Source organism: Temnothorax longispinosus, chromosome 4 (assembly GCF_030848805.1).
Source record: "Temnothorax longispinosus isolate EJ_2023e chromosome 4, Tlon_JGU_v1, whole genome shotgun sequence".
In the NCBI taxonomy this organism is placed as follows: domain Eukaryota; kingdom Metazoa; phylum Arthropoda; class Insecta; order Hymenoptera; family Formicidae; genus Temnothorax; species Temnothorax longispinosus.
In genome coordinates this window covers 14,802,829-14,825,199 of record NC_092361.1, presented here as the reverse complement: position 1 = coordinate 14,825,199, position 22,371 = coordinate 14,802,829, and the positions used below count along the sequence as shown (strand labels likewise).

Genomic DNA, 22,371 nt, shown 5'->3' with positions numbered 1-22,371 from the left:
TTATTGGCGAGATTAGCAACGTACATATCATGTAACGCATAACAAAAACGAAATCGCCACTGATCGTTTCACCGATGGAAAGCTACAATAAAGGATTACTCGAACGGGCGATATTATCCGAAAACAAAACTCACTAACTAGCTGGACATCTGACCGATGTACCGATCCGAGTTTTGCACATATGCATATGTGCAATTGAATGCAATTGCACATCGAACAAATTGCCCCGTGATATTCCTAATACCTAATATCGAAAAAACGTGATCACGTTTAAGAGTGTCGTGCTTGCACTTAGGCTACAGATTCTAACTTTATCTCGCTACACCGTCTCTAATATTTTTGTCTCCCTCAAAATACTGTAGAAAAATTATGGACACGATTAGATATATAGCTTCATTTGTGAAGTAATCGTCCGACGGAATTCGGTTTAATCACCGCATTCGCGGTTACAGGTGACTGATGCAGATAACTCTCGGAACATCTCGTGTCATCGAACTTCGAAGTGGAAATTGGCACAAATAAAATTCTCAATTTTTGTGATCAAGCTCTTAAAATTTTAGATTGTCCATTCTCTTTAATAATTAACTTAATTTATTCAAACAACATATTTTTGTAAGACGAGCTAACTCTATCAGTCCGGTTACTCTAATATTTTTAATAACATTTATCTTGATTCGCAGATATATTTAGTACGAAAATTATATCTGATCGTGTTTTATACTTGCTTTTATTTAACTTATTATATTTTACTTTTGTTTTAATTAAATGAATTATTTTATTTCTTGTTTAATATGTAATTAATAGATTTGCGAAATTTCGTGAAGGGTAGCTTTTGTCGATCCACAGAGTTACTTGCATTAGTCATTATAAGAAACGTATATGTAATCTTTCTCCCTTCTTTTTTGTACGCTTCGAGGGCGCGAAAATAAATGCTTATTTCTTTCATTCTATCTCTTTCATACGCTCTTCCCCCTTCTTCCTCGTACAAGCAATAAATACCAAGTGTGTGTCTCTATTATATTTGACCTGATGAAACGCGATTACATTACATGTAGCGTTATTAAACGGAATGGCGTTAAAGGAATCGTTTATATTTTATCGCGTTGGAAAAATGGAGTAAGTCACGCGACGGTCACGGAGTGTGGCAGGATCTAAATGTCGTTGCGTTACAATTTTCGTCGGTGCAACATACAGGTGTCCGCACAACGCCCAGAAATCTCTCCGGAGAATTTCTCTCGAGCGCGAAAATTCATGGCTGACAAGCGTTGTTGATGGTTGTTGAGGCCTGTGCAAAAACCGACGCGAACTCGCAACGCGGATGCGGGACGGAAGCGAAAGCCGTTGTGTTTTTTTACATTGTTTTACATTGTTTTCTTTTTGGCAATAAATGTTCCCACCGTCGCGACGCGTATCCCGCGTCGATCGTACGGCAGCTCTTTTTACTTTTTTTTTTGTTAAATATTGCGACTATATCTATCGCGTAATTATCGAATCCGAGGACTCGCCGCATTCTGGTTTCGCGGGTTTCCGTTATGGCGGTATGAAACGTATCAAAAAAATCGCCTTCTATCAAAAGTCGGAAGTGGATGATTAAAACTTTAAGAATCATGCATTAAAAAAATTATTGTTAAAAGAGAATAAAAAACGCATTGGTCTTCCAAATATTTTGGTACGAAAGTACGAATAGCTATATACGTTTCACTCGCGTTTCCGCCTTTTTGACGGCGCGCGACGGGATATATACCTCGATACAAATTACAGTTAATTGTGCAGTACGGCATAGATATATGCAGCGAAGCGAGGAAGAATCATTGCACACGCTCGCGGGACCCTCTTAGTGCTTCGTAAAGCTGATCTCGTGCGGCGGCTGGTCCTTCTCCACCATCCACACGCTTCCGCTCTTGCCGGTGCTCAGCACGTGCACCAACGCCTTCGCCACGTGTTCCGTCCTGCGGTATCGGGTGTTTTTTTTAAGTTGTTCCTACGTGCTAATTTTATTCTACATTTCTACGTTTGGATAAATTAGATACATAAAAGTCTCGTTGTAGAAATTTTTAATTTTGAGGTTGATGCTCTGGACATCTGAAACGATGCCAGGGAACTCAGAAATACCAATTGCTTATTATTATTCATGTAATTAAGAAATAATTATAACAGTTATTTATTTTTACAGTTACGTGGAAATTATGTTAAGTCTCATACCTTTGAGGAATTGACGAAACTATATCCTTTTGCCAGGCATCTTCGTATCGAGCCAAAAGAAGCTTTCTGTTGACGTCACGTACCAATTTGGTATCTGTGGCACCCGGACAAAGTGCCATCACCTTAACGCCCGTCAAATCTACGTGATATTGATCCTTTGCAAGAATTAAGAAGAAAATTAGTATACATCTATCTTCTTTATATAAGAGAATAATACGATCTGTATCAAATTTAGTAAGAGAAATGTTTAAATGTAAGTTAATAAGTTATTAAATTCTATTTTCTAAATCTGTAAACGTAAATTTTTTTATAAGTGTTTTCTTTAATTTCTGTAAATAATTAAAACCAATTGAAAAATTGATGACTCATACTTATCTATTATTCCGAGTTACTATCAATAACATAAAATCGAGAAATAAAAGGGGACTTCTTACCCCAAAAGCTCTAGTGAAGCTGACAATAGCTGCTTTCGTCGCGGAATAAATTGGCACGCTGACGTAAGGGTTAATGCTAGTGTTGCTGCCAGTATTAATGACGACTCCACCCTGGCCACCCCTATCGGTACCCATAAATCGTTGAGCAAGCAAAGTGCCGCGTATTATTCCATTCTATAATTATATTTGCGGAGACATCAATTTTCGCTACACATGTGTCATGAATATAAGAAAATATTACTTTACGATATACTTTGCATTTAATAAAGAAGCACAAACATAGAAATACGCTATGAGATATCGCCTTAATTAATTAAAAATAAATAAGACATCAAAAAGCGAGGAAATGAAAAATTGTCATAAATTTTTTAACGCATCAAAGATTAATTTTTGCAAATTATATTGGATATGAAACATGCAAGAGCACATTGCAAGGAATCGGATATTTTCTTACGAGATTAATGTCTACTTCAAGCTCCCAAAACCGGTCATTCATGATACCAGCATTGTTGATAACGATATCAATATGACCGAATTCCGCGATCGTTGTCTGAAACGATTCTGCAAATTGAATTGCATCGTATGCTAAATTATAATTGCATCACAAATGAAAACGATATACATACGTATATATGCGTTAGTCACTTATGCGGATAGAAATAAATCGATGATAGATTAGGATCAGAAATCGCGAGTTATCATACCTTCGAATTGCGGATAATCCGTGACGTCGCACTGCGAGAAGATTACGCGATCTTTGCCGTGTTTTGCGGCTAAAGTTTCCACCAGTTTCTCTCCTTCTTCGGTGTTTATATCGCATATAGTCACCTGTATACAATCAAATATTGTTTTTTAAATAAATTTTATCATCAACTATATACCGTAAAAATTATTCGAAAGATATTATTTTTTGTATATTTATGGATTAATTTAAATTAAAATGTTTATATGCACACTGAGAAAAAAATATTTAGACAAAAAAAATATTTATTTAGGTGTGTGGCTGCCAATAGCTTATTTACTTAATATAATACACATTTAATTAGAACTATTTTTATTTAAATTAAGTAAAAATATCTAATTCTAAATAAATATATGTATTATATTAAGTAAATAAGCTATTGGCAGCCACATCTAAATAAATATTTTTTTTCTCAGTGCAGGAGATTTGTCGACGCTGTTGGAAAATTAAACGGAGATTTTATAAAAGCAGAAAAAGTACATTTATCATCAGTAAAAGTATCGATTAAAATGTAATACTGTATAATATATAAGAGAATACGACCATTCCAATAAATATTTTAAGATATATAATGTAGTGTGATCATGTAACTATATATTCGTCGCTGATATTAATGATGACGATTTCTTTCCTAAAAACGCGGCAAGTTTTTTCTCTGTCTGAAAGAAGTCTAAATATAAATCGGTTGTTATGAAAGAAAACGCGCGTGGAAGAATCTTTGAAATGTTTGTTTTGCGTGAAATTCCAACTCGTAAAATCGAAACAATTTTAATTTTTTCGTTGTTCGGAAAATCGAATAGTGGTATCATTACTATTTTCTTTGGAAAAAAGGAATATTTTAACAATGCAACAAGTATACAAAGCTATAAAGAATTGTTAAATAAACGTTTTTTTCTTTCTAAATTATAATGTACCTTGGCACCCTGATTCAATAGTTCGATGGCATACGCTTTACCGATGCCGGATGCGGCTCCTGTTATTAGGGCAACTCGCCCTTTTATTTCCATTTTCCTTAGATTTTTATCTTCTCCCGTATAGTTATATCTGCAAATAGAAAATTTGACAATAGAATAATATCCGAGTATGTTTGAATAATGTTTATAACTAATAGAAGGATCATAATATTGCGAAAAGAACTGTGCTCGTTTAAAGTGTGCCTATTAAAGTAAATTGAAGAATTTGGACGAAATTATTCGCATAAAATTGTACATAGATACAAACACGTTTTAACTTAACAATATAAATGTTTATTAATATAGCCACGGACATTTCCGTTATTTTAATTGCTATACTTTGTCAGAATTAACACACCAGAAACCCTACTAAATTTTTCAGCTTGTTTATTTAACCTTGACATTTACACCCTGTGCTTATTCATATACTTTTCGGAAGAGAACTCTCGTATACGAGAAGAGAACCAGAAGTAAAAAATAGCCGATCTATATACGCATCTTTTTTATTCTTTCTCTTCTATTCTATTCTTCGCACAATGCGATGGTTAATTCTTTACAATGCATTATTAATTACTTTATCACTTCGCGCAATTGATCATGTAACTAAAGATACATATCATCATTTTAAGAGGACACAAGAGAAAGTGAAAATGGTTTTTCATTAAAATCTGAAATTCGAATTTCTTCACATTTAACCGCGCGCGTCTGTTTTTTTTTTTTTTTTAATAAATCTCAACTCTTCGTTCCACAAGAGATTAATTCATCCCCGTGTATTCCAAGGGATTCGGAGGGGCACTCACGCGACGAGTGCACCATTCTTCCACCTGTCACTTTGATTAGCACGTCGGCATCAGCGAGGCAGCGAGATACCGATATTAACGATCAATAATTTAGTGCAATTTACACTTTTCACCCCGATATTACAAAACTTTTTGAATTTGACACGTCAGAATTCCAATACACCATTAAACATCCCCCTCGTACGCTCACAGTAAAAATTTGCTTGTTATACGTCGTTCTATTCTCTCCCTCCGTCCATCGTCGGGATTAAGTTCACTGACTCGTTCTCTTTTCCGAGTACCTTTTCGATTTCTCCACCTGTGCCGACGTTTCGCTACAGGGGTGCAACGAAGCTGGGCAAGTCGGAAGTTAGCAATCCGCGGTTACTCGGGACAGTGCTGCAGCGGTCCAGACGTCGCGTCTCTTCTCCGTTAAAAAAAGAATCGACGGCGTCGAAGCAACCCCGGGAAGGTGTGGTTGGTGGCTGATGGTGTACTGGCTGACTGACGGTCGTGACGGTCGGAGTGCACACCCGGTATAGTCCGATATTGATTGGCGCGTCTGCGTGCCATGCGGGTGTGCGCGACGCCGCGCCGGCCGGTGCATGCCCTTCACGCACGTGCGTAAATGCCGTGTACGTATGTACATTTGCGATCCCTCGGTAGACTATCCGGCGGCCTTCGCCGTCGGTCCCGTGGCCTCTTTTATTTTTAGAATCGTCGCCGAAAAGGCAACCGCGCCCCGAAAGCGAAAGTTCGAAAGTCCTTTTCTTGAAAGATTGGACTTACAGCGCGAAATTTGCTTAATTTAAGGGGCGAAAATATATATATGTCCTCTCGCGCTTAATATTTAATTTATACGTATTGATTTTATAACTGTTGCGTTATTACGTTTATTCATTTTGGATCACGGAGAAAATTTTATAGTAAATATTACTATGGTGTCGCACTAGCTGCGGACCATCGAGGAATTTCAAGTTAAAATACTATAATTATTGTTTTAAAAACGATTAAATAACATAATTTTTACCATAAACATAGTAATTTAACTTAAAATTCCTCGATGGTCCGCAGCTAGTGCGACACCATAGTAATATTTACTATAAAATTTTCTCCGTGATTCCTTTAAAAGTTCCTTTAAAAATTAAAACAAATTTTTCTTAAAAATTTCTTTAATAATTAGAACAAATTTTAGACAATATGTATACCTGTGTATTTTATTAAGATAAAAAATTCCGAGTTTTGTGTCTAAGACTAGAACTGTTAAACTTGCGTGTTAGAAAATTGTCACGTAAAATTATGATCAATGCTGTAATAATTATATATTGCAAAGGATGTGGCACAAAAATAAGTTGATAAATATTTACGTGTGTTACGTTTTGTTTTTTAAGTTACGCAACCTACTTTGATATATCCTCCTACGTAAAAAAAGAAAACCTTAAAATAAACAGTTTCTTCTTTATTTTAAATTTCAGATGCAATGCATAAAACATTATGTATTAACATGCTTCTTGAGGTACTGTCGCATTAACATACCTATTAAGTTATTCAAGATAATACTTATCGGTACAATGTATCAGATGCAAATAATTGTTCGTCGAATACTGAAATCTTGAACTGATACTAAATTTTTATTTTATTTAATACCGATATTACGATATTACGATTTAATAAGCTGTTCTATTTTATACGGTTTAATGAATCGTTACATGAAAAATTACTGATCGAATAAATTATTAATCGATCAAATTAGGCGAAAATTATTATTTCTTTTGAATAAAATACATACGTATTTTGCAATGTATTTAATGTGTTTAACACAGATATATTTTTAGATTAAAAAAGTAAGGTATCAATTCGTTGACAAAAGAATATCATTAAGAAAATTTTAATCTTAATATAACTTTGTGTACACATAGAAAGGGTAAATAGAACAATAATAGAATAATAATTATCTTATCTGTTTTTGTAAAATTGCCATATGTCATGTAAACATATATTCTTTACATTCATCATAAATATGTCATAAAGTTCGATTGAGTTGATAACATCGATATTTAGTATCCTTCAAGAATTATATTATTGATTAAAGTTATACGTGTTTAATCAATTTTAACTAAATAATCAATATATAAATAAAATAATTAAAAAATAAATTATGTAACATTATGTAACACAATTTTATATAATTATACCATCAAAAAATTACGTATCTATTGAAACACCACGCAATTCCTAACAAAGAGTTAGAATAACTTTAAATTAATTCAAAATATCTTTTCTACATACAAAAAGTATGTATACAAATACCAAGTAAAATCATAAGAAGTTAACATTAAATATTAATTGATGTAAAATTTTATCAACACATACAGAAAAATACAAAAACATAATCAAAATCTAAAAATCACTACAATTAAAATTATGTAGGAATGATGTAACGTAAATGTGGAAATAAATAATTCTACTATATATCACAATCTTTCTTCATATTGCAGTTGTTTGTTTACTCTATCAAAAGGTTGAAGAATTTCATTCCAAACGTGCAACAATATTCTGGTTTCCAGTAATTTTACGAAATTATAGCCAGGTTTTTTGCAGCTGTTTTGGTTTCTGGTTTTTTAGTAGATTCAGACTCCAGTTTAGTTAAACTTGCAAGGACATGATTGTATCCTATCAAAACAGCTTTAACAGCTTCAGCGTTAGCGCTCCATCGAGTATCTGACTGCCTCTTAGGCATTGAAATTTCCTTGAACATTTCCTTACTAACAATAAGAATTGACCAGCGATAAGTGGATGCCGAGAAAAATTTGTAGACATTTTGGACCTATTTTACTGGGATAAGTCGTTTATAATTTTTTCTTTCATTTCTTCCGGGAATCAAAAGGCCGAAAAAAAATTTAGGGCCTAAGGCTCTAGCCTACTCAGTCTTACTGTTAATCCGGCACTGGCAAAAGAAATCATTTGAAAAAAAAATAGACGGAATAATGCGGAAACTGAGGTACTACTACAGCAGTAGTACCATAAAAAAGAAACAGTTCCAGGAAATGAAGAATGGTTTCATAAAAGAACCATTTGTAACATGTACTGACTGTGGTAGGAGTGTAAGTTAATATTACAACCTTATATAATTAATATATTATATATTTTTTAAATATATTTTTTCACACAGAAATCTTCCACAATTTTCTAGAATTGAGCAGGAAGAAGATGAACGGCAACAAGAGTCTGTAGCAGATAGAACATATAAGAGAACATAATAAAAAAGCTAGGACCTCTGATATGTGACAAGTACACGTGACAAACATAAATATCTGCGCTCCCCTACTATGTCTTCAGAACTTGGAGCTTCTATTATTTTGACTTGTTTAGCAATAATTGGTGACAAAAAAAAATCGATTCAGTATATATCTATGCAGGATTTCTTAGTATTAACGTGACTCGTAACGTATTGCTTCTCATCACTTTTCTAATTTCACCAGAAATCTTTCTAAATTTTGCTGCATTATACGAAACACCTAGAGGATATATTTGAGTTTGTACAAATAATCTTTTCCTTGTGCAAAACAATCTTGGCATGTGTTTCTTAATATGTGTACTGGAGGCATCAAGGTAAATAATTCTTTTTTATTTTACCAACAAACTACGAAAAGATTTCAATTATGTTTTCTCGCTTACTTGTGTACTTAGAAGTTACTTTCTCCTTGACAGGTTTACCTGCAATAATTGCCTGCCTCACGGCAAGGATTCCCTTCGGTTTCGGCTAAATTGCCAGGAGGGGTCGAGGAACAATTGCCTCACCGGCGCCCAAACAGCCCACAAAATATGGAGAAGCCGAAGAGCCCGAAGAGGTGCCGGGGTCTGTAACTGTTGTATACTATCAATTCCGCCTGAATTTAAATAATACGAAACGTTTTAATAATTAAAGTTCAAATACTGTAGATATTTTAGGTCATAATTAGTATCGTAAATGTACGCAATTATATACCGCTACACCGAGAAGATTTGAATAATACATGGCGAGAGAGAGAGAGAGGGGGGGAGGGGGAGAGGGAGGGAGGGAGGGAGGGAGAGAGAGAGAGAGAGAGAGAGAGAGAGAGAGAGAGAGAGAGAGAGGGAGAGGGAGAGAGAGGGAGGGAGGGAGGGAGGGAGAGAGAGAGAGGGTGGGAGAGAGAGGGACTTATAAAGAGTGATTCACCGTTATTTTTTAAACCTAATTAAAAAGGACCCTGCAACGGTCATGGGGGGTTTTGGCTCCCAGTCAAATTTGACAATAATGTAGGATAATGTAGTTCATAACATGCTGATAAAAAGTGTCCATAGGCACCAAGCCCAAAAATGGCCAGTTTCTGAGATATAAGGCATTAAAGAGTGGAAAAATGAGGGTTTCAGGTTTCAGCTAATGGCAGTTTGCAACAGACTGAATGCCATGCTTTCACTAAAACATTTACTTGATTGCTGGATGAATTATATTTATGCACAGTATGCGTGTTCACATAGTCAAGTCAATGATCAAACCATACGTAATATGTCATTGCATCGAATGACATGTATGCAACATATATAGCAAGCAAGAATCATTTACTTATTTAATGTTAATTTTTGCAATGTATGAAAAGTACAATAATAACTGTAATTCACAAGTCGGTTTAGTAGTATTATATTGTACTTTTCATACATTGCAAAAATTAACATTAAATAAGTAAATGATTCTTGCTTGCTATATATGTTGCATACATGTCATTCGATGCAATGACATTATATTACGTATGGTTTGATTATTGACTTGACCATGTGAACACGCATACTGTGCATAAGTATAATTCATCCAGCAATCAAGTAAATGTTTTAGTGAAAGCATGGCATTCAGTCTGTTGCAAACTGCCATTAGCTGAAACCTGAAACCCTCATTTTTCCACTCTTTAATGCCTTATATCTCAAAAACTGTCCATTTTTGGACTTGGTGCTTATGGACACTTTTTATCAGCATGTTATGAACTACATTATCCTACATTATTGTCAAATTTGACTAGGAGCCAAAACCCCCCATGACCGTTGCGGGGTCCTTTACAGATTTATTTATTTATTGCTGCGAATGCAGAATTACATTTAAATCAGAATTTTTGAGCAAGATTTTCTTGTTAATAAACTCAATGCACTGCACTAGATGGCCTTTCTAGATTACAGTTGTTGGTTAATCACGGTCGTTGATTAATCACATCACTGTAATTTCACTGTGGAATTTTGTTCTTTATGCAATCATGTCCTTGGAACCGATATGCCATTTATATCATTCATTCCCTTAATTGTTATGATTGTTTGCTCAAAACATATCACACAATATGGTTAAAAGTTGATACATTGAGCACAATATATCGCACAGTATCTCGTTTACAACGGCTTATTAAGTTTTATTTTCAAATTGCCCTTATTTTTTATAAAAATATATACAAAGTTAAACTTACGATTTCATTCACTGATCTCTTGAGGGACATTACAAATTTTCTTGAATGCCACTGAGCTCTAAATTTACGCTATTAGAGAATGAAGACATTCACAATGTTGTCACCACGGATAACGAATCTCGCACGAGGAGAGGCCCCGACGAGTTGCACGTCACACAGATCGAGAGGTCGAAGATCGCCAAACGAAAACAGTGGATTCTTCCATATCGGTTCAAGGAGGTTGTCAGACCAGCCGCAGATCCACGTCATATCGATAAAGAGGCATCTCGGCATTCTCGGCTCTTAGACTCGCGCATTTAACGCTTTTACTGTAGAAATATAAAATTCGCGAACGGAAATTCGCATATCTTATTAAACCAAAGAGTACTTTTATAAGTGAAGAAATATACTTGGAAGAGATTGACTGCTGAAAAAATTGGTGAAAAGATGCAGATCAAGGATAAACGAGTTATAGTTACTGGAGCAGCAAGTGGTGTGGGCCTGGCATTTAGCAGGGAGTTGCTACGAAATGGCGCTTTGGTATGTAACTTAATTGTAATAAGATTGTATTAGTAGTAATTATGATATAATAATAATAAGAACATTTTATACATTCTTCTCTCAAAAATATTCATTAAACTCATCATGACGTTTCCACATGTACCTTCATCTTATTTCTTTCTTTAATAGCTATTTATTTTGTAAAGATTAATAGAGTGGTTGCTAGTCTTTTATTATGGCTTGGAAACAATTTTTTATCACCGCTTATTGTTAGATGAAAAAACAAGAGTAGTTTATTCGGTAAATATTCGCTCGAATCTCTCAAATGTTTATTATATTAATATGTTGTATTATATTTTGCTTGTGTATTGGTATAATGTAACACATTATATTTTAACCCTCGGAGAACACACCTATTTTTTCATTCACGGAGAACACTCTGGGTCAATCTGACCCTACACACAGTTTGATCGTCCACCATTTTAAATTGACGAGCTTGAAAAAATTTTCAGATGTACTTGGAACATTGTTAAATCAATTGATATAAATAAAAAGTGCCGTTGGAATTATTTACATATTTAAAAAAATTCAGAAAAAAAAAAATTTTTTTTTTTTGAAAAAAAAAACGTAATTTACGAAAAAATTTTCATTTTTTTATTTTTAATTTTTCTGGCTAAATTTTTAATATTTCTGGCTAAACAACGATAAAACTCGAGGTAAGGGTCAAATTGACCCTGTGTGTTCTCCGAGGGTTAATATATAATCTAACATAAATAAATTTATATCAGATAATCTTATATAAAAAAAAACGCTAATCTTATGTATGTAATAAAAATATTATATCAGAGATTATTTATTAGAATTACGAATAACTGCGTATCAAATTATATCAGAATATTTTGCGTTAATTAATGAATGATTTTTATCATTAGTAGCCGATGTATATAGTTTTAAAGTTTTAAATTGCAAATATCAAAAACTTCACTGTTATCATATTTAATATATTTATATGTAAATAATATGTATTCAGTTAAAAATAGATGTTTATCAGTTGAAAATATACATAATATTATTACGTATGAAAGAGATAAAGTAGCCATTTGTAAATCGAAGGAAAATTTTCTCATCGCTGATCATGTGAAATAATAATTCTGAAATATTCGTGAATTGTAAATTTTTATACAAATGATATGAATAAATATTTCTTCTAGATGATAGTTATGATCGATATACGGCAGTCTCTTGGAGAACAAGCTGTAGAGAGTTTAAATAACGAGTTTGGCCGCAAACGAGCTGTATTTCTCCACTGCGACGTGACGAATAATTCCGAATTTGACGGTAAATATATTAAAAATCTATATTTTATGTTAATTTGTATTTTATTAACGCGCACATTAATAAGCAAACTTGAACGTTGCTTGCACAAATTAAATTGTAAAAGCCAGTTTACACTTAAGTTTACAGTTATAATTTTTGCATTTGGTGGACAATTGTTCAAAGCCGAAAATATTAATTGTTACAGCCACGTTCAAAGAGGCGATCAATATTCTCGGCGGGCTGGATATTTTAATAAATAATGCAGGCGTAATAAATGAAACTGATTTTTCCGAAGCCATCGATGTTAATGTGGTAAGTTTTTATCAACTTCTTGTTTTAACTTTGTGTTATTATATTGCTTTTTGAAAAAATGTTGGTCACAAAAATCACCAAAATCCAAATTAAATATTTTCTAATAATAGGGCATTCTATATATGTGATTATAAAATGAATTAAAAATGAAATCGCATACGATAAGATAATTTTAGATAAAATAAGATGCCTGAATATTGATTTCACTATTGTAGACAGCTGTAATTCGTGGGACTCTTCTGGGGATTCAACAAATGCGAAAGGACTCCGGAGGCAAGGGTGGTGTCATCGTAAATATTTCATCTATCGCCGGATTACGAGCTGTGTCTCAACTCCCGGTGTATTCTGCTACGAAGCACGCCGTCGTTAGCTTCAGCCGTTCCTTTGCGGTAAGTATTTACATAAAAAATTATAATATATAATAGAATCTATGACAATTATAACGAATAACACAAAAAAATATTACCCAGTTTTAGAAAGGTTTCGAAGACCATAAAGTTTTAAAAATGTGATTAAATAATAATTATTTTTTTTCTTTTTTGACAAATTTTTTCTGACAATAAATTTCTGTTTTAAGCTTCTCCTTTAAGCTAAAATTTCAATAATAATTTCATCTCTAATCTTTATACATATAAATTTTACATAAAAGAGACGCCTGTGAGAAAGATTGTCAGATATTTTTTATTTGCAGCAACCTTATCATTACCAGAGGACTAATGTAAAAATAATTGTTCTGTGTCCCGGTTTGGACGATATATCAGTCTTGGAGGATTTACCGGAGGGTATTTCAAACGTTGATATTTTGCAGAATTACCGACCTCAGAGGTGAGACTGCTGCTAATCCATAATTGGTGTATTCTCAAAACTTGCATAAAACATAAAAGTGAAATTTTGTTGCCAGGGTGGAAAGCGTAGCTCATGGATTGATATACGTAATTCGATGCGCGCAGAACGGCAGCGTGTGGATCAGCGAGGATGGAAAACCGGTTTACGAGGTGCAGCTTCCCGATACTTTGCCGCAGAAAACCGAAGTTGACGCGGAGGCCTAGCCGCGAATATGAAATCGATAGACAGATTAAATATTATGTCCATATAATGTCCATATGTTCACCGTGCAACAAATAATATTATCAAATCAACCTATCTTTTTTACAAAATATTTCGTTAGGTAAAATTTAGTGCTGATCAATAGAAATTGTAACGTGATATGAAATCTGTAATAAACTTTCAATATATTTCTGTTTTGTACGTAATGGCATTTTTTAATTAAATGTACATTTATGTCCTTTATTTAAAATGAAACGTGATATAAAGCACAATAACATTTTTACAACAAATAGTTTATGTTAATTTTGTAGTTAAGTCGAGCGAGATATTAAATTTAAACTGAAGCTAGTTAGATGGCTCAATATTATAATATTATATGTACAACTAAATATTTTAGTTTTTTTAGTTTTTGGATAAGTATAAAAAATTAAAAATAATCTTGCATCTCAAGTGATATGTAAAAAAAAACTCGCGAAATTAAATTTCTCTTCAAAATCATAATTTATGTTTTTGTATCTCGATCATAAAATCGTAAAATTAAAATTATTATTATATAATATGTCATAAAAATTAAATTTTTAAATAAGCTAGTATCGTACAGTCTCACGTGTTCAAGCCACGTGATATAAATAATAATTTCTAATAATTTATTCTTATAATATAAGTTTAATTATATTTTTATAAGTACTTAAGCGTATTTTAAAAAGCTATAAATCCTACAAACTTATAAATAATTTTTTTAACTATACATTTGTAATGCATAGATGTTATTAAAAATGATATTTAAAAAATAATTTATTTATATTATATCTTCAAACCGCGCAAACGTAAATTCGTCGTACTGCATAAAGAATAAGGAAATCACATTTAACAATGATGTCAATGTAGTAAATAATATCGCACATTATCAGTCAGTCGAACAATTATTAACTGTTTGGTACGTGGAAGACTGTAATCTCTTGCAGACACGCGTATATTTATGAACCGCTGCATCTCCGGACCGCCGCCGCGCCGTAGCAGACATACACAGGCGTGAATCTTTGCAGCGTAGCACGATAACTAAGTAAAAACCGCACGAGAAATTACTTTCCCTTTCGTCGATTCGGAGTAAAGTTCGTTCGGAACCAATTCGTACCGGTTACGGTATCGGCTTGGGGCCGACAACGCGCGGTCCCTCGGCTGATTTATCGTCGGCGCGACGCCGACCGGACGTTAAGTGCGCTTTTTCTATTGATAAGATGCAGCAAGCACGAGCTGTGCGCACGTCAAGCTCTTATCGCCGTTGTGTGCCACACGACTGCACCAAGTGCGTTATTTCTAAAGTTCGCCGACGCCACGAGCGATTGGCGATAAGCGCCTCGCGACTTCGCGTAATTTGCAAATAGCGAAGATGCAGCCTCTTCTTCCCTCGCGTTGTCTGGTTTCTCTATTTTCAGATCGACAGTGCATTTATATTTAATAGATCGGCCAAGGAAACTTCAATAAAAACAACTGGATATTCTATGTATTATATTATAAATAATTGTAATATAAATTTAATATGAAGGATAATATAAAAATTAAATAAATTTAATACAAAGAAATGTAAAGATGTGTATACAAATACAAAATTAGTATTCTCTTATCGACTACGATAATTCGACCCTGCTTCATTGATTTTTGTAAATTTTTGCTACATGTATTCCCGAAGAAAAGAATGAAACCTCTCACACGTAACAGCGAAGCCACGGAAAGGTCATTTGATTAGGGTGGACTGCCGATGATAGGCCATCGATAACAATTTATCGGGTTGCTCGTTACGTCCGTTGCAGCGACAATTACGCGAGCGATTCGAACAAAAGTTATATCACCCAATGATCGTCGCGTTACCCGGAACCGTATGATAGTTTCTCGCCTTGAGATTTTGCTTGACCTGCTATAAATCATTAATTTATTTTATAAATAGTACATATATGTACTATTATACACAGTGCCACTTACGTCAAATGCCGTGCGCTAGTGTAAGTGTTAAATTTTTAGCTGAATAAGCATTTCCGTTTATATGTTAATTTGCAATGACAATACAAGCATATTCGAATGCAATCATTTGTGTTAAGTGTCTATTTCTTTTTTATCACATTTTACTGTTTTTTTCTCGAAAAAAGAGCGAAAAAATTGCGACACAAAAGGGCGAACTAAAACGAACGGAGTCAAAGTAAATACAAAAATGCATTAAGAATTAATTTGAAAAATAATATAAAAGACGCACCGACTGAAAGCTGCAGCACGATACGCCGGGAGCGTAAAAAGGGCGAAAATATTTATTCCCGTTGCACGGCGCTGCGAGAAATCTACGACCCACCAGCCGCGTCCTCCATAAATTTCTATTAACGAAATGGCCCGACGGGGTGAGATCAAATATGCAGAACAAATATTTCACGGAAAACTCTAAAAAGATGCACAGCTGGTTTGCGCGCTTTAATAAATTTTCATTTTGCTCACCACTCAAACGTTTGATCGCTCCCCAGTATATTTTGCGTGGCTCTTTTATAAATATTACAATAATACTTTGTAAACATTTCTTTATAAATGAGTAAATGAGTAATGGGTGGTCTTTCCTAACTATCTTGCTATCTTTTAGAAAATAATGTTGTGTAAAATGTATAAAAAACATTGAACTTTTCAATTTTCTATTTATATTAATAAAATATGCTGCCATGTAGTAAGTGAGGCGTAAAAAGCAATCGCGTAACATTGTTGAAAATGCAATTACTTAACGGTCCGCTTGCTTGGTCTACAATCCACAATACTATATATTATTATTATCTTGAAGTAAAAGGAAAAGTGCGCGATTGCTTCAAGGAATGCCTCTCGGTCTGTGTGTCCAGTATATATCCAGTATCGGAAAGCGCATTGCCACGACGCGATTAATTAGCCTCTGCGGAAGGGGTTAATTAGGGAAAGCGCTATCGGGAACATTGAGAAAAGAGAACGCGACTGATGACTGATTAGTCTAGCGAGAGGGAAGATAAGAGGCACAATGAAAAAGCGGAGGATCGCGATAAATCGGAAAATTATAAAAATTATTATCAAAAGTAATAACCTTGTTAAATAAACCATTTATTTAATGACTGCATTGTTGTTCCTTTTTATGTTACCGAATCCAATCACTTTGACACCTATCTCGTTCCAAATTAAAAACTTGGAGTTCCGCAGTAGTACAAACCGGTATAAATCTCCCTTAATAAACTATTCATCAGTAAGCTCATTATATTTTTTTTCTTGTATCAATAATTATACATATAATATTATACATATATCTTTTACAAAATAAAAATAATTAAACCATCAGTCTAACGAATCTAATGATATCTATTCCTTAATTCAGCGGTCTGTGATGTATGCACTTAACAAAATTCACTAAATTTAGTCGATTTTTAGACTTCCCACACTGTTGACGATCTCATGTTTTGATGAAAAAAAATACGAGAATCTCTTTTTTATCGTAACTGTTCGATCTATGAATCTGCCGTCTATGCGTAATCTACAGCCCGGAGTCCACCTTTCGCCCTCTGAGACATCCCCGCCACGACGGGAACTGGAGTCGCAATATCGCGGAATCCTACATCGCTGCTTATCGTATATAAACACCGTTCGAACGGTCTCGAAGTTCAGTTGAAACATACGTATTACTAGCACGAACTCTCGGTTCTTCGACTTCACCCTCGAGGATTTGAGTGCGTCGTAAATTGTATCCGTTTCTCGAATATCGAAATAAGCGATTTCATTCATGGAGAATAAAATAGGTAGGTTTGATCCTTTCGTCGAGAAGACCATGTATCCATCAATATTCTGAAACCATTCTGCAATCTCCGATGCAGAATGCTTTGTTATGAGAAATGTGAAAAATAAGTTTCTTCGATTATTTTGTTCTTATGAATTATAATTTTGATAATATTAATAATTTTATAATTAATAATTATAGTTTTAAAAATTACAATTGTAATTAATAAATTTAGAAATATTTTTATGAATTTTCTGAGATAAAAGATTATGTGAGATTTATTGAGTAATAAATTGTTAGGCCAAAGCAGTAAATTTTATATTATATTAGCATAGTGTATGTTGAAATCAGCTTTTTAACCAAATGAATTTTCTTCTTCTTTTTTAAACCATTTTCTCTATGTTATAGATCCAAGTTTCAGAATCCTTCGCCGTCGTTCTTCAGCGTCGGAAAGGGCGAAGGAAATGGAAGCGATCAATTGTATCGTTTCGGGAAAAAATGTTCTAATAACTGGCGGTGCGGCAGGATTGGGCAACGCTTTTCTTAACCATTTCTTGAAGCACGGAGCAAACGTATGTTTAACAATTAAATTCCAAATAAAATAATTAATTTTCAATCTAAAAAATCTACAGGAAATCCACATAAATCAGCACTATATAAATAATTTCTTATAGATCTACAAATAATATACATATACATTTACACGAAGTCTATATTTAAGTAAAGCTCGAACTTTAGTCTGTAAATACGTAATTAAATAAAAGTGCTTTTATCGAAATCGATATGTTAAAAAAACATTTATAATCAAGAAAATTCTTTTTCATTGTTATCACTTAATTAGATTAATATTATTCTGCAAATTAAACGTCCCTTTGTTGTAAATTATAGATACAAAATGCTTTCCTTCTAAATCCATAGAATGACATTGGGCTATTTTTACGAAATATTGATATCATCTCGGCACTGTTACATTTATTTCACGCGTATTTATTACAGAAAATAATTATATTGGACATCGACGCTGAAACCAGTAAACGAATCGCACTCGGCATCGAGAAATCTTGCGGCGAGAAGAAGGTGCACTTCATACACACCGACGTATCTAATCACAAGCAAGTGGCTGGTAAGTATGAAGCAAGATTTTCAAATCATCGCGCACAGATGTTTATTCGAGAATTATAATCGCTGAACTTCCCAGAGTATCGCTCACAAAATATCTTATTTTGTCTGCACCAATTTATAGAGGCTTTCAAAGAGGCATCATCGCTATTAGGAAACATTGACATCGTGATAAACAACGCTGGAGTTTTAGACGAGCGAAGATGGGAGAAGGAAATCGCTGTGAACATTGTAAGTATCATTGATAATAGTTAATTGATTTATTAATAATTTTTTTCATCCATGATGATTTCACGAATTCCTTTTCTCTCTTAAAAAAACTCTTACAATTTTTTCTTGAGACCTTGAATATATTTTATGTAATTTCAAATAACTTCGTGGCTTTTGTGCCGTAATAAAATGATTTTACCAAATTGCACATGAGATTATATAAAAAGATTGAAAATTAAATATCATTGACAAGTAATAACCGTAATAATAAAAATAAAGAGTAGATTCTAATGTAATGTGTCGATTCCAGGGAGGCATGGTCGGCACCGCAATGCTAGCTATGAAATATATGAGCAGAGATACGGGTGGTAACGGTGGTATCTTGGTGAACGTGAGCCAGCATATGGATATTCGGAATACAGCTCAACTTCCGGTTTACAGTGCCACGAAACAGGCTGTCATCGGTCTATCGCAGTCTCTTTCGGTAATTATAAAAAATTAAACGCAGTTAATTATTCAACCAACTATTCTAAAAATTGTTACAAATAATTTCCCGATTCATATATCGTTATCTGTATAAGCGATCTTGCAAATTAATGAGGTTTTTAATTTTTATTTACTCTCCAACAGGATCCTTATCACTACGAGAAGACCGGCGTTACCGTGATAACTTTGTGTCCAGGACTGACGGAAACCGCCCTGACAATAGATAGCCCCAATAGACTTCTTTCCAGAGTCATGAAGGCGGATTTCGTCAAAAATCTCGAACAGTTTTCGATACAAACGTAAGTTTCTAAAAGTTGTCTTATGTTATATCAAACGTTTGACAAGACAAGCAGATAAATTAGCCAGATAAGCGGATTATTATGTTCCTGCCGCAGAACTAAATTATGATCCAAATAGGAGTCTTTCGCTCCTTCGACAAATAATAATTTTCATGATTACTTAATTTCAAATATATTAATTGCAAGTGAATTATTTATAAATTCTTTTTTTCCAAGAGATGAGACGCAAAATTCCTCAAGCAAAGGTTTAAAATACAGCTCTAACAAATTCAGTTTGTAGATCCGATCCTGAAGTAAACGTTGTATCTCCTCCGGTGCTTACGTATAATCGCCAATTCAGCAGATATAAATTTCTCATCGCTTATTTGTCTTGTTTTTGCAGGCCTTACGTAGTCGCGCAGGGCCTAATGACGATCTTGAGGATCGGCGAGTGCGGCAGTATTTGGGTTATCGAGAGTGGCAGAGCGCCTTACGAGGTTTACGTGCCGAATCCGCGTACTCTGCGTCGTCACTACAAGAACAACTTCCCACACGTCGAAACTAAGGTCACGCGAGGTCGCGCGATAAGAGAAGTCTGCGACAGCACGAGGACAGATCTGATGAGCTGCGCTTGATAACCGGCCAGCGCACACGACCGTGATCTCTCACTCTACTTGGGGCCGAAAATCTTCTTCAATACATGTGGCGAACATCGTCCGGAAACCTTCATGAAGATATCTCGCATGTAGATCAGTGTAACTGGAAGTGCAAAACGGACGCAGTCGAAGCGATATTTCGCGGAAAATAGTGTTCCCGAGATTCTCTGCAGATCATTTTACGTTACAAAGTTTCACGCATATCCTCTTTTGCCATCTGACTGTATTCGCTGGTTCATGTTTCCATTACAATTTCCTTAGACACACGCATACATGTTCAACTTCATTTTTATTTTTTAATCGAGACGCCAGATTGTATGAAGATGCCTGTGATAAAAAAAGATTTTATAATAAACGTTTAAAAAAAAAATAACATTGATCTGGAAGTAAGAATAAATACCTCAAAATTTCACGCAAGTTTCGTACAGAACTTCTTTCAGGATTAACTCATTGTATGCTGCAAACTACAGCCGTATTCGTTACAAATATGTGTGGCGAATTTCGATCACGTTGATACTGGAAGTTTTATGTTTCTAATGTGTTAGTAATGTGTGGTCGATTACTTCCGAGCCATTAAAAAAAAAAACGGCATGAGAAGTCCGTGTGCAAAAACAGAAAAACATAACTACTTCCAGTGAGTTTAAGTTACGAACTAACGGGACCCGTTAATCTCTACGGAGAGGGTGCGATATCGCGTGTAATAAATCATTCTAGTTTACCGTGTCGCTTATCAAGCATTTAAAACACTGGATATAGTGCATGGAAGACGCTGTTTCTTTTTTTCTTTTTGCATACATTCTAATCACACCGCATGCGCAGCACACTTCGGTATCGCCAGACACACGATAGTTTTACCAACAACATATGTTCGAATTCCTATTAATGACGTTATATAATTTTACTTATATCCGCGTACATCTCCTTTTTTTCGAAACAACACGTATCTCTCATATCTCGAGTCGCTCTTTAAAATTCGCGTAATCTAGCATTTAAATTCGTAAATCGTTATATCTTTCACATTTTTGCACATACGTCAAAGGGGTAAGCGCGAGACGATCTGCGCGAATGCCTTACAGTACTCGACGTTACAACTTCGCGAGGAAACGAGAAAGCGTTCCGTTTCATTCGATTATTGGAAAGTAGTGTGTAGGAGGTCAGAAATGACACGACGACGTGTTATCTCATCATTTCAGTATTATTCAGCATCGGGAATCACAATATATATCCGCTGTACAAAACAAAAATCCATTCTCGCGTACATTATGAATTCTTCTCACATGCTCTAGGCATAAAACTTAAAAGTTAAATTTACTCACCATATACCATTTCTTTTTCTACTCGCTTACTTCGTTTTATAGTCCTATGTTTCTTTTTACTTCATTTGCATTTCTGCATTTTCTCTGATAGCCTATTGGAGGTTTGCTTATCAGTTATGTAAATCTCAAGTTGCGTACGTATGTGTTTATGTGTGTGTATATAATATCTGTATGAGTTGCGGACTCTCCGTATGAGCCATAGAAAAATAATAGTCGCAAATAATGTTCTTATTTTGTTTCTTCCACGTCTTATATCTTTAAGGATATTATCATGCTTTTACCCTTACTCGCACTTGCATATTTAACATAATTCTAATTTCGCGCAGCGTCGTCGTGCATCCGAAAGGATTCTTCGAGAGCGTAATTAGTCAATTACAATCGAATTACGAGTAAATTATTTTTATGCATTTTAAAATACGCCTTGAAAATCTTCGTCATAAGCTTTCGATTTTACGTGATCCATGTACACTCTCGTTTACACTTACATATACATACGTAAAGTGCTGCTCTCGTCCCAAGACTAAAGCGATTGAATAAATTTATGAAAGAAAAAAAAATGGATTAATGATTTTCACTTGAATATACATGCATAATCGTTATTTTACATAACGTTCTAATGGAAAATTATGTCATTAATAATAAATTATTATTTAAATATTTTCTGATTGTATACATGTATATCAAATACGAATGTTCCTTTGAATTATGTGTAAACATTATACTAGTTTTGGAGTTAACAGAACAGAAAAAAAAAACAAATTGACAAGATACTGATTTAAGATATAATTACAAATGTTTGTGAAAAAAAATTC

General features: G+C 34.2%; 3 protein-coding genes across 6 annotated transcripts in view; 2 read left to right on the top strand and 1 right to left on the bottom strand.

Annotated features, from left to right (window-relative positions):
* LOC139812429 (15-hydroxyprostaglandin dehydrogenase [NAD(+)]-like) overlaps nucleotides 1-10,736 on the bottom strand; it is a 10,762-nt gene extending 26 nt beyond the window's left edge. Inside the window, exons 1-8 of one of the 4 annotated variants that reach the window (XM_071777240.1) lie at nucleotides 10,576-10,714; nucleotides 8,828-8,977; nucleotides 4,293-4,422; nucleotides 3,341-3,464; nucleotides 3,091-3,197; nucleotides 2,637-2,810; nucleotides 2,203-2,357; nucleotides 1-1,949 (exon numbers count right to left, since the gene is read on the bottom strand). The exon at nucleotides 1-1,949 is cut by the window's left edge and continues 26 nt beyond it. In XM_071777240.1, the coding sequence (XP_071633341.1) occupies nucleotides 1,835-1,949; nucleotides 2,203-2,357; nucleotides 2,637-2,810; nucleotides 3,091-3,197; nucleotides 3,341-3,464; nucleotides 4,293-4,385 (768 nt within the window). In that variant the 5' untranslated portion in view covers nucleotides 4,386-4,422; nucleotides 8,828-8,977; nucleotides 10,576-10,714 and the 3' untranslated portion in view covers nucleotides 1-1,834. Of the gene's footprint in view, nucleotides 1,950-2,202; nucleotides 2,358-2,636; nucleotides 2,811-3,090; nucleotides 3,198-3,340; nucleotides 3,465-4,292; nucleotides 4,423-5,412; nucleotides 5,627-8,827; nucleotides 9,001-10,575 lie in introns of those variants that run through there. The other 3 variants (XM_071777239.1, XM_071777237.1, XM_071777238.1) reach the window with 3 other exon arrangements.
* An 82-nt stretch (nucleotides 10,737-10,818) lies between these two features.
* Nucleotides 10,819-13,932, top strand: LOC139812430 (15-hydroxyprostaglandin dehydrogenase [NAD(+)]-like). The gene is made up of 6 exons (XM_071777241.1): nucleotides 10,819-11,094; nucleotides 12,267-12,393; nucleotides 12,578-12,684; nucleotides 12,900-13,073; nucleotides 13,376-13,509; nucleotides 13,586-13,932. Exons 1-6 carry the CDS (start codon nucleotides 11,002-11,004, stop codon nucleotides 13,731-13,733), a joined length of 783 nt encoding a protein of 260 aa, XP_071633342.1. The 5' UTR covers nucleotides 10,819-11,001; the 3' UTR covers nucleotides 13,734-13,932.
* Nucleotides 13,933-17,357: 3,425 nt separating this feature from the next.
* LOC139812428 (15-hydroxyprostaglandin dehydrogenase [NAD(+)]) lies at nucleotides 17,358-20,616 on the top strand. The gene is made up of 7 exons (XM_071777236.1): nucleotides 17,358-17,516; nucleotides 17,903-18,066; nucleotides 18,491-18,617; nucleotides 18,738-18,844; nucleotides 19,134-19,307; nucleotides 19,454-19,608; nucleotides 19,991-20,616. Exons 1-7 carry the CDS (start codon nucleotides 17,501-17,503, stop codon nucleotides 20,220-20,222), a joined length of 975 nt encoding a protein of 324 aa, XP_071633337.1. The 5' UTR covers nucleotides 17,358-17,500; the 3' UTR covers nucleotides 20,223-20,616.
* The last annotated feature ends 1,755 nt before the right edge of the window (nucleotides 20,617-22,371 follow it).

Bases quoted from the DNA above. Each gene is read 5' to 3' on its own strand.
- LOC139812430 (XM_071777241.1), top strand. From the start codon at position 11,002: ATGCAGATCAAGGATAAACGAGTTATAGTTACTGGAGCAGCAAGTGGT. The intron at 11,095-12,266 runs GTATGTAACTTA...TATTTCTTCTAG, and splicing joins TGCTACGAAATGGCGCTTTG to ATGATAGTTATGATCGATAT. The intron at 12,394-12,577 runs GTAAATATATTA...TAATTGTTACAG, and splicing joins GAATAATTCCGAATTTGACG to CCACGTTCAAAGAGGCGATC.
- LOC139812428 (XM_071777236.1), top strand. The intron at 18,845-19,133 runs GTAAGTATCATT...TGTCGATTCCAG, and splicing joins AGGAAATCGCTGTGAACATT to GGAGGCATGGTCGGCACCGC. The intron at 19,609-19,990 runs GTAAGTTTCTAA...TTGTTTTTGCAG, and splicing joins GAACAGTTTTCGATACAAAC to GCCTTACGTAGTCGCGCAGG.